This window comes from Salvelinus fontinalis, chromosome 18 (genome assembly GCF_029448725.1).
Source record: "Salvelinus fontinalis isolate EN_2023a chromosome 18, ASM2944872v1, whole genome shotgun sequence".
In the NCBI taxonomy this organism is placed as follows: Eukaryota; Metazoa; Chordata; class Actinopteri; order Salmoniformes; family Salmonidae; genus Salvelinus; species Salvelinus fontinalis.
In genome coordinates this window covers 57,737,420-57,749,919 of record NC_074682.1, presented here as the reverse complement: position 1 = coordinate 57,749,919, position 12,500 = coordinate 57,737,420, and the positions used below count along the sequence as shown (strand labels likewise).

Below are 12,500 nucleotides of genomic sequence, written 5' to 3'. Positions count from 1 at the left end.
TCTCTCTCACACCTTCTCTCTTCTTTCAATTCAAAGGGGCTTTATTGGGAAACATGTTTTATATTATATATTGCCAAAGCAAGTGGAAAAATAAGAAACAAAAGTGATAAGAAACAAATTTAACAACATCAACTAAAAACTTTTAGAAATTAACAGTAAATATTGCACTCAAAGTTAAAAAAAAATATAGATATGTAAAGTGTTATTATCATCTTTGAACCGTTTTTTTAGTTGTAGTATGAAAATGTTTTGTCTTTGCTTTCTCATAATTTGGTTGGTTCTAATTGTGTTGCTGGACTTGGGGCTCTGTGGGGTCTGTTTGTGTTTGTGAACAGAGCCCCAGAACCAGCTGGCTGAGGAGACTCTTCTCCAGGTTCATCTCTCTGTAGGTGGGGACTCTTCTCCAGGTTCATCTCTCTGTAGGTGAGGGCTCTGAGGGGTCTGTTTGTGTTTGTGAACAGAGCCCCAGAACCAGCTGGCTGAGGAGACTCTTCTCCAGGTTCATCTCTCTGTAGGTGAGGACTCTGAGGGGTCTGTTTGTGTTTGTGAACAGAGCCCCAGAACCAGCTGGCTGAGGGGACTCTTCTCCAGGTTCATCTCTCTGTAGGTGAGGACTCTGAGGGGTCTGTTTGTGTTTGTGAACAGAGCCCCAGAACCAGCTGGCTGAGGAGACTCTTCTCCAGGTTCATCTCTCTGTAGGTGAGGGGTCTGTTTGTGTTTGTGAACAGAGTCTCAGAACCAGCTGGCTGAGGAGACTCTTCTCCAGGTTCATCTCTCTGTAGGTGAGGGCTCTGAGGGGTCTGTTTGTGTTTGTGAACAGAGCCCCAGAACCAGCTGGCTGAGGGGACTCTTCTCCAGGTTCATCTCTCTGTAGGTGAGGGCTCTGTGGGGTCTGTTTGTGTTTGTGAACAGAGCCCCAGAACCAGCTGGCTGAGGAGACTCTTCTCCAGGTTCATCTCTCTGTAGGTGAGGGGTCTGTTTGTGTTTGTGAACAGAGTCTCAGAACCAGCTGGCTGAGGAGACTCTTCTCCAGGTTCATCTCTCTGTAGGTGAGGGCTCTGAGGGGTCTGTTTGTGTTTGTGAACAGAGTCCCAGAACCAGCTGGCTGAGGAGACTCTTCTCCAGGTTCATCTCTCTGTAGGTGAGGGCTCTGAGGGGTCTGTTTGTGTTTGTGAACAGAGCCCCAGAACCAGCTGGCTGAGGGGACTCTTCTCCAGGTTCATCTCTCTGTAGGTGAGGGCTCTGTGGGGTCTGTTTGTGTTTGTGAACAGAGCCCCAGAACCAGCTGGCTGAGGAGACTCTTCTCCAGGTTCATCTCTCTGTAGGTGAGGGGTCTGTTTGTGTTTGTGAACAGAGTCTCAGAACCAGCTGGCTGAGGAGACTCTTCTCCAGGTTCATCTCTCTGTAGGTGGGGACTCTTCTCCAGGTTCATCTCTCTGTAGGTGGGGACTCTTCTCCAGGTTCATCTCTCTGTAGGTGGGGACTCTTCTCCAGGTTCATCTCTCTGTAGGTGGGGACTCTTCTCCAGGTTCATCTCTCTGTAGGTGGGGACTCTTCTCCAGGTTCATCTCTCTGTAGGTGGGGACTCTTCTCCAGGTTCATCTCTCTGTAGGTGGGGACTCTTCTCCAGGTTCATCTCTCTGTAGGTGGGGACTCTTCTCCAGGTTCATCTCTCTGTAGGTGGGGACTCTTCTCCAGGTTCATCTCTCTGTAGGTGGGGACTCTTCTCCAGGTTCATCTCTCTGTAGGTGGGGACTCTTCTCCAGGTTCATCTCTCTGTAGGTGGGGACTCTTCTCCAGGTTCATCTCTCTGTAGGTGGGGACTCTTCTCCAGGTTCATCTCTCTGTAGGTGGGGACTCTTCTCCAGGTTCATCTCTCTGTAGGTGGGGACTCTTCTCCAGGTTCATCTCTCTGTAGGTGGGGACTCTTCTCCAGGTTCATCTCTCTGTAGGTGGGGACTCTTCTCCAGGTTCATCTCTCTGTAGGTGGGGACTCTTCTCCAGGTTCATCTCTCTGTAGGTGGGGACTCTTCTCCAGGTTCATCTCTCTGTAGGTGGGGACTCTTCTCCAGGTTCATCTCTCTGTAGGTGAGGGCTCTGAGGGGTCTGTTTGTGAACAGGGCTTTGTGGTGTAATGTGTGACCATCTTCCTTTTAGGTGGTTGTAGAATTGAACAGTTCTTTTCTGGATTTTGAGAAGTACGGTATAGTCTTAAGTCTCTGTGGTTTTGAGTTGTATATTTTTTTCAGAATTCTGCATGCTGACTCTCAATGTTTGTCCCATTGTGTGAATTTGTTGGTGAGTGGACCACAGACCTCACAACAACAGAGGGAAATGGGTTTGATAACTTATTGAAGTATTTTAAACCAGATCCTAATTGGGATGCTGAGTGTTATGTTCCTTTTGATGGCATATTAGGCCCTGCTTGCCTTGTCTCTCAGATCGCTGTAGGACCTCCTTGGTTGGGGACAGATCTAGGTGCTGCTGTAGACCCTCCTTGGTTGGGGACAGATCTAGGTGCTGCTGTAGACCCTCCTTGGTTGGGGACAGATCTAGGTGCTGCTGTAGACCCTCCTTGGTTGGGGACAGATCTAGGTGCTGCTGTAGACCCTCCTTGGTTGGGGACAGATCTAGGTGCTGCTGTAGACCCTCCTTGGTTGGGGACAGATCTAGGTGCTGCTGTAGACCCTCCTTGGTTGGGGACAGATCTAGGTGCTGCTGTAGGCCCTCCTTGGTTGGGGACAGATCTAGGTGCTGCTGTAGGACCTCCTTGGTTGGGGACAGATCTAGGTGCTGCTGTAGACCCTCCTTGGTTGGGGACAGATCTAGGTGCTGCTGTAGGCCCTCCTTGGTTGGGGACAGATCTAGGTGCTGCTGTAGACCCTCCTTGGTTGGGGACAGATCTAGGTGCTGCTGTAGACCCTCCTTGGTCGGGGACAGATCTAGGTGCTGCTGTAGACCCTCCTTGGTCGGGGACAGATCTAGGTGCTGCTGTAGACCCTCCTTGGTTGGGGACAGATCTAGGTGCTGCTGTAGGTCCTCCTTGGTTGGGGACAGATCTAGGTGCTGCTGTAGGTCCTCCTTGGTTGGGGACAGATCTAGGTGCTGCTGTAGACCCTCCTTGGTTGGGGACAGATCTAGGTGCTGCTGTAGACCCTCCTTGGTTGGGGACATATCTAGGTGCTGCTGTAGGTCCTCCTTGGTTGGGGACAGATCTAGGTGCTACTTTAGGTCCTCCTTGGTTGGGGACAGATCTAGGTGCTGCTGTAGGCCCTCCTTGGTTGGGGACAGATCTAGGTGCTGCTGTAGACCCTCCTTGGTTGGGGACAGATCTAGGTGCTGCTGTAGGACCTCCTTGGTTGGGGACAGATCTAGGTGCTGCTGTAGGACCTCCTTGGTTGGGGACAGATCTAGGTGCTGCTGTAGACCCTCCTTGGTTGGGGACAGATCTAGGTGCTGCTGTGGGTCCTCCTTGGTTGGGGACAGATCTAGGTGCTGCTGTAGGTCCTCCTTGGTTGGGGACAGATCTAGGTGCTGCTGTAGACCCTCCTTGGTTGGGGACAGATCTAGGTGCTGCTGTAGACCCTCCTTGGTTGGGGACAGATCTAGGTGTTGCTGTAGGCCCTCCTTGGTTGGGGACAGATCTAGGTGCTGCTGTAGACCCTCCTTGGTTGGGGACAGATCTAGGTGTTGCTGTAGGCCCTCCTTGGTTGGGGACAGATCTAGGTGCTGCTGTAGACCCTCCTTGGTTGGGGACAGATCTAGGTGTTGCTGTAGGCCCTCCTTGCTTGGGGACAGATCTAGGTGCTGCTGTAGACCCTCCTTGGTTGGGGACAGATCTAGGTGCTGCTGTAGGACCTCCTTGGTTGGGGACAGATCTAAGGCACTGCAGAGCAGTGTTGGAGCGCCAATCCATCCTGGGGTTTGATCCCAACCGGCCGTGACCGGGAGTCCCATAGAGCGGCGCACAATAGGCTCAGCGTCTTCCGGATTAGGGGAGGGTTTGGGACGGTGAGGCTTTATTTGGCTCATCGCCCTCTAGCGACTCCTTGTGGCAGGCCGGGCACCTGCAGGCTGACTTCGGTCGTCAGCTGTACAGTGTTTCCTCCGACACTTTGGTGCTTTCCGGGTTAAGCGAGCGGGTGTTAAGAAGCACGGCTTGGTGGGTCATGTTTCAGAGGACTCGTGACTCGACCTTTGCCTCCCCCGAGCCCGTTGGGGAGTTGCAGCTATGAGACAAGATTGTAATCACGAAATTGTGTGGGGGGGGGGGGGGATACAAATTACAACAAATAATAATAATGAAAGAAAAAGTCCCCTGATGGTAGTGACTGCCCATTACTGCTGATCACTTATTAACCAATAATTCACTTTTATTATGTCAAATACTTCAGTTGTTTTGTATATTACATATGTTTTATTTGGTTACTTTTTTACAAGTTCATTCCAAGTCATCTCTATAGAGCTGCTGCTCTGTATGCTCTCTGACAAAATCACTATTTTGTAGTTCTTCAACAGAAATATGAACTCAACATGTAAAGTGTTGGTCCCGTGTTTCATGTGCTGAAATAAAAGATCCCAGAAATTTTACAAACGCACAAAAAAACTTATTTCTCTCAAATGTTGTCCACAAGTGTGTTTACATTCCAGTTCGTGAGAATTTCTCCTTTGCCAAGATAATCCATCCGTCTGACAGGTGTGGCATATCAAGAAGCTGATTAAACAGCACGATCATTACACAGGTGCACCTTGTGCTGCAGACAATAAAAGGCCCCCCCCATCTTACTAGCTCTAATTTTGCTGATAGCTACTTTATTGAGGAAAAGTGGACTTCCTGTCACATGTCGTTGTCCCACCTAGCTACCTTAAGTTGCAATACACTAACTGTAGAGGTGTCAGCGTGCATGAGTTCGGCTGGCGGCCAATTGTTCAATCAAGTCTTTGTTGTCATTTTAATGAGAGACGACTCGTTTTCATGCAGGGTTTTTTCCTCTCCGTTGAGTAATAATAATAATATTAACCAAACATCTTAGATGTAAAATTGCGTGACTAAGGTCTCCTTGGCAAAAAAAAAAAAGTCAACATTGACATATTTCTTGAGTTATCTTGGATTAATTCTGACTAATGTTGAGGAAGTGGTATACTGGCTACGGTGTCTCATAATGGACAAACAGTACTATTGTTGCTTTTGTTGTAGTTTTTCAAGTAGTCCCCTAGACTACTTCTCCTGCTGTGCTCTCTTTGACCCTGTAAAAGGTCTGCTGAAAACGTTGGAGGTTTTCCCTGCACTACCACATAACACTCAGCATCCCAATTTAGGATCTGGTTTAAAATACTTCAATCCGTTATCAAACCCCTCTGTTGTTGTGAGGTCTGTGGTCCACTCACCATCCAGACTTGTACTGATTGACACAGGCTGTCGCAGTGTCTTCAATGTCCAGTATTCTGTCCAGTTCCCACCCTGGTTTAATAATCTCTCTCGCTCTCAATTCAATAGCTCTGTTGGCATGGGAAAAATATGTTTACATTGTTAAAAGCAAGTGAAATAGATAATAAACAAAAGTTCCAAAGGAATAGACATTTTAAATGTCATATCATGGCTATATACATTGTTGTAACGATGTGCAAATAGTTAAATTAGTCTCTCTCTCTCTTACTGAATGCAGTCTTTGTAGTTATACAGAGTTCATAAACCCTCTCACATCTACCACAGAAAGACAAGCTTGAAGCAAAATCAAAGAAATCTTGAACCCTTTTTAAGTTTCCAGTACCGCCAAAAGGTTTGAAATGTCTCCTTATGTCCCAGAGGAAGATGTTCAGTGATCTCAACACGGTCCTGTTCGACTGTAGCTCTACATCACATGGAATACAGATGTTTTGTTATTTTTTAAATATCCCAAAAAATATGCACAACTTTTCAAATGATATAGAGAATAAATCTCTCATCTCCCTTTCTCCTCATCTCCCTTTCTCCTCATCTCCCTTTCTCCTCATCTCCCTCTCTCCTCATCTCCCTTTCTCCTCATCTCCCTCTCTCCTCATCTCCCTCTCTCCTCATCTCCCTTTCTCCTCATCTCCCTTTCTCCTCATCTCCCTTTCTCCTCATCTCCCTTTCTCCTCATCTCCCTTTCTCCTCATCTCCCTTTCTCCTCATCTCCCTTTCTCCTCATCTCCCTTTCTCCTCATCTCCCTTTCTCCTCATCTCCCTTTCTCCTCATCTCCCTTTCTCCTCATCTCCCTTTCTCCTCATCTCCCTTTCTCCTCATCTCCCTTTCTCCTCATCTCCCTTTCTCCTCATCTCCCTTTCTCCTCATCTCCCTTTCTCCTCATCTCCCTTTCTCCTCATCTCCCTTTCTCCTCATCTCCCTGTCCTCCTCATCTCCCTGTTCTCCTCATCTCCCTGTCCTCCTCATCTCCCTGTCCTCCTCTACTTCCTCTCTCTCTCCTCCCCTCTCTTCCTCTCTCCTCTCTTCCTCTCTCCTCATCTCCCTCTCTCCTCATCTCCCTCTCTCCTCATCTCCCTCTCTCCTCATCTCCCTCTCTCCTCATCTCCCTTTCTCCTCATCTCCCTCTCCTCATCTCCCTCTCCTCATCTCCCTCTCCTCATCTCCCTCTCCTCATCTCCCTCTCCTCATCTCCCTCTCCTCCTCTTCCTGTCCTCCTCTACTTCCTCTCTCTCTCCTCTCCTCCCCTCTCACCTTTCTCCTCTCCTCCTCTCTCCTCTCCTCCTCTATTCTCTCCTCCTCTCTTCTCCTCTCTTCTCGCCTCCTCTCCTCTATTCTCTCCTCTCCCTCTTTTCCTCTATTCTCCCTTCTCTTCTCTTCTCCTCTCTTCTCGCCTCCTCTCCTCTCCTCTATTCTATCCTCTCTCTCTTTTCCTCTATTCTCCCTCTCCTCCTCCCTCCTTCTCCTCTCTTCGCTACAGTTAGCTGTCTGTAATGCCAGGTCACCATGGAAACAAAACAAGTGTTCGGCAGAAAATATCATGCCAATTTAAGGGCTGGCCCCTCTCCTCCCTCATTTATTCTGAATGCACAAACTACAATAATTCATTGTCTTCTTGACGTGGCTTTGTCTCAAAGCTCTGCCAAACCTCTACATACAGTACTTCACTAACCGTTAAAATGACCAGTCCACAGGTTGGACATACTGTTGTCATAGTGACCAGATCACAGGTTGGACATACTGTTGTCATAGTGACCAGTCCACAGGTTGGACATACTGTTGTCATAGTGACCAGTCCACAGGTTGGACATACTGTTGACTGTTGTTATAGTGACCAGTCCACAGGTTGAACATACTGTTGTCATAGTGACCAGATCACAGGTTGGACATACTGTTGTCATAGTGACCAGTCCACAGGTTGGACATACTGTTGACTGTTGTTATAGTGACCAGTCCACAGGTTGAACATACTGTTGACTGTTGTCATAGTGACCAGTCCACAGGTTGGACATACTGTTGTCATAGTGACCAGTCCACAGGTTGGACATGCTGTTGACTGTTGTCATAGTGACCAGTCCACAGGTTGGACATACTGTTGTCATAGTGACCAGTCCACAGGTTGGACATGCTGTTGACTGTTGTCATAGTGACCAGTCCACAGGTTGGACATGCTGTTGTCATAGTGACCAGTCCACAGGTTGGACATACTGTTGTCATAGTGACCAGACCACAGGTTGGACATACTGTTGACTGTTGTCATAGTGACCAGTCCACAGGTTGGACATACTGTTGACTGTTGTTATAGTGACCAGTCCACAGGTTGGACATACTGTTGTTATAGTGACCAGACCACAGGTTGGACATACTGTTGACTGTTGTCATAGTGACCAGTCCACAGGTTGGACATACTGTTGTTATAGTGACCAGTCCACAGGTTGGACATACTGTTGACTGTTGTCATAGTGACCAGTCCACAGGTTGGACATACTGTTGTCATAGTGACCAGACCACAGGTTGGACATACTGTTGTCATAGTGACCAGTCCACAGGTTGGACATACTGTTGACTGTTGTCATAGTGACCAGTCCACAGGTTGGACATACTGTTGTCATAGTGACCAGTCCACAGGTTGGACATACTGTTGTCATAGTGACCAGACCACAGGTTGGACATACTGTTGACTGTTGTCATAGTGACCAGTCCACAGGTTGGACATACTGTTGACTGTTGTTATAGTGACCAGTCCACAGGTTGGACATACTGTTGTCATAGTGACCAGTCCACAGGTTGGACATGCTGTTGACTGTTGTTATAGTGACCAGTCCACAGGTTGGACATACTGTTGTTATAGTGACCAGACCACAGGTTGGACATACTGTTGTCATAGTGACCAGTCCACAGGTTGGACATACTGTTGACTGTTGTCATAGTGACCAGTCCACAGGTTGGACATACTGTTGACTGTTGTCATAGTGACCAGTCCACAGGTTGGACATACTGTTGACTGTTGTCATAGTGACCAGTCCACAGGTTGGACATACTGTTGTCATAGTGACCAGTCCACAGGTTGGACATGCTGTTGACTGTTGTCATAGTGACCAGTCCACAGGTTGGACATACTGTTGTCATAGTGACCAGTCCACAGGTTGGACATACTGTTGTTATAGTGACCAGACCACAGGTTGGACATACTGTTGTCATAGTGACCAGTCCACAGGTTGGACATACTGTTGTTATAGTGACCAGACCACAGGTTGGACATACTGTTGTCATAGTGACCAGTCCACAGGTTGGACATACTGTTGACTGTTGTTATAGTGACCAGTCCACAGGTTGGACATACTGTTGACTGTTGTCATAGTGACCAGTCCACAGGTTGAACATACTGTTGACTGTTGTCATAGTGACCAGTCCACAGGTTGAACATACTGTTGACTGTTGTCATAGTGACCAGTCCACAGGTTGGACATACTGTTGTCATAGTGACCAGTCCACAGGTTGGACATACTGTTGTCATAGTGACCAGGCCACAGGTTGGACATACTGTTGTCATAGTGACCAGTCCACAGGTTGGACATACTGTTGACTGTTGTTATAGTGACCAGTCCACAGGTTGGACATACTGTTGTCATAGTGACCAGTCCACAGGTTGGACATACTGTTGTCATAGTGACCAGTCCACAGGTTGGACATGCTGTTGTTATAGTGACCAGTCCACAGGTTGGACATACTGTTGTCATAGTGACCAGTCCACAGGTTGGACATACTGTTGACTGTTGTCATAGTGACCAGTCCACAGGTTGGACATACTGTTGTCATAGTGACCAGTCCACAGGTTGGACATGCTATTGACTGTCGTCATAGTGACCAGTCCACAGGTTGGACATGCTGTTGACTGTTGTCATAGTGACCAGTCCACAGGTTGGACATACTGTTGTCATAGTGACCAGTCCACAGGTTGGACATGCTGTTGACTGTTGTCATAGTGACCAGTCCACAGGTTGGACATGCTGTTGTCATAGTGACCAGTCCACAGGTTGGACATACTATTGTCATAGTGACCAGGTCTCTCTTATATATCTATTATCTGTGAGTCCTCTAAAGAGTTAAAGCGTAGTTTTATCTGTGAGAGTGAAAGAGTTAAAGCGTAGTTTTATCTGTGAGTCCTCTAAAGAGTTAAAGCGTAGTTTTATCTTTGAGTCCTCTAAAGAGGTAAAGCGTAGTTTTATCTGTGAGTCCTCTAAAGAGTTAAAGCGTAGTTTTATCTGTGAGTCCTCTAAAGAGGTAAAGCGTAGTTTTATCTGTGAGTCCTCTAAAGAGTTAAAACGTAGTTTTACCTGTGAGTCCTCTAAAGAGTTAAGGCGTAGTTTTATCTGTGAGTCCTCTAAAGAGTTAAAGCGTAGTTTTATCTGTGAGTCCTCTAAAGAGTTAAAGCGTAGTTTTATCTGTGAGAGTGAAAGAGTTATGGAAGGGAAGTTATGAGAAGTGGTGGGCGGAACCACATCTGACTGGAGAGAGAGCTTTATTCAAACCAGATGTCAGACACACTACATATACACACTACACACACACACACACACAGATACACGCTACATACACACACACACACACTACACACACACACACACATATACACACTACATACACACACACACACACACTACACACACACACATATACACATATACACACACACAGCCAACACACACACAAACACAGCCAACGTACACACACACACACACACACACACACACACACACACACACACACACACACACACACACACACACACACACACACACACACACACACACACACACACACACACACACACGCAGCCAACGTACATACACACACTACATACACACATACACAGACACACACACAGCCAACGTGCATACACATACACACACTACGCACACACACACACACACACACAGCCAACGTGCATACACATACACACACTACGCACACACACACACACACACACACACACACACACACACACACACACACACACACACACACACACACACACACACACACACACACACACACACACACACACACACACACACACACACACTACATACATACAAACACAGCCAACGTACACACACACACACACAGCCAACGTACATATACACACACACAGAGCCAACGTACACACACACACACACACACACACACACACACACACACACACACACACACACACACACACACACACACACACACACACACACACACACACACACACACACTACATACATACAAACACAGCCAACGTACATATACACACACACACAGCCAACGTACATATACACACACACAGAGCCAACGTACACACACACACACACACACACACACACACACACACACACACACACACACACACACACACACACACACACACACACACAGCCCATGTAAATATACACAGAGTCACATGGCTGCTAGTGTAAAGCAGGTCTGGAAAACATCAGGAGAAATCTTGTAAACTCTCCGGCGCTCCTGTTTCTGGGTTGCTACGGGAGACGGGACTAGTTTATCAAAAGTTCTGACGGGCTCTCGCTGTTGTGTAGTAAATCTGTGTGTGTGTTTAAACTCTCTTGGCTCTTAAAGCCCACGCCACACATTCCCATAATTCTCAGAGCCAGAGTTATTAGTGAGTGACTTTATCTCAATAGATAGCGAAGGGTCTGAAAGACCAGGGAGGAGGAGAGGGGGTCACACACCCCTGTCTGTCTGCTATAGTGGAACCAGACGCTATCCCTGACCCCAGACTACAGACCCTAGCCTTGTCCCCCAGACTACAGACCCTAGCCTTGTCCCCCAGACTACAGACCCTAGCCTTGTCCCCCAGACTACAGACCCTAGCCTTGTCCCCCAGACTACAGACCCTAGCCTTGTCCCCCAGACTACAGACCCTAGCCTTGTCCCCCAGACTACAGACCCTAGCCTTGTCCCCCTCCTCTCTCCTCCCCTAGCCTTGTCCCCCTCCCCTCTCCTCCCCTAGCCTTGTCCCCCAGACTACAGACCCTAGCCTTGTCCCCCTCCCCTCTCCTCCCCTAGCCTTGTCCCCCTCCCCTCTCCTCCCCTAGCCTTGTCCCCCTCCCCTCTCCTCCCCTAGCCTTGTCCCCCTCCCCTCTCCTCCCCTAGCCTTGTCCCCCTCCCCTCTCCTCCCCTAGCCTTGTCCCCCTCCCCTCTCCTCCCCTAGCCTTGTCCCCCTCCCCTCTCCTCCCCTAGCCTTGTCCCCCTCCCCTCTCCTCCCCTAGCCTTGTCCCCCTCCCCTCTCCTCCCCTAGCCTTGTCCCCCTCCCCTCTCCTCCCCTAGCCTTGTCCCCCTCCCCTCTCCCTATCATGGTGTTGTTTAGGGGTTTGATGATAGTTATTGTTGTTGACCCTGTTGTTTTTGTTTACACTCTAGGTCCTGGACAGCTATGAGAAGGATGGTTTCAACTTCCTGTCCAAGGTGTTTAACTCCTCCCACTCCTTCCTGGAGGACCTGACTGGTTTGACTCAGCTACACCAGGAGACACAGAACGCAGAGGTACACACACCCTGACACACACCCCGACGCACACCCCGACACACACCCCGACACACACCCCGACGCGCACCCCGACGCGCACCCCGACGCGCACCCCGACACGCACCCCGACGCGCACCCCGACGCGCACCCCGACACGCACCCCGACGCGCACCCCGACGCGCACCCCGACACACACCTCGACACACACCCCGACACACACCTCGACACACACCCCGACACACACCTCGACACGCACCCCGACACGCACCCCGACACGCACCCCGACGCGCACCCCGACACGCACCCCGACACGCACCCCGACACGCACCCCGACACGCACCCCGACACGCACCCCGACACGCACCCCGACACGCACCCCGACGCGCACCCCGACGCGCACCCCGACGCGCACCCCGACGCGCACCCCGACGCGCACCCCGACACACACCCCGACACACACCCCGACACACACCCCGACGCGCACCCCGACACGCACCCCGACGCGCACCCCGACACGCACCC

The 12,500-nt window shown here is 49.4% G+C and overlaps 1 protein-coding gene across 2 annotated transcripts in view; it reads left to right on the top strand.

The window, feature by feature from the left end:
• atg7 (ATG7 autophagy related 7 homolog (S. cerevisiae)) overlaps nt 1-12,500 on the top strand; it is a 98,760-nt gene that overhangs the window by 63,363 nt on the left and 22,897 nt on the right. For both annotated transcript variants that reach the window (XM_055869910.1, XM_055869911.1), the window contains exon 18: nt 11,874-11,996. In XM_055869910.1, the coding sequence (XP_055725885.1) occupies nt 11,874-11,996 (123 nt within the window). The remainder of the gene's footprint in view (nt 1-11,873; nt 11,997-12,500) is intronic.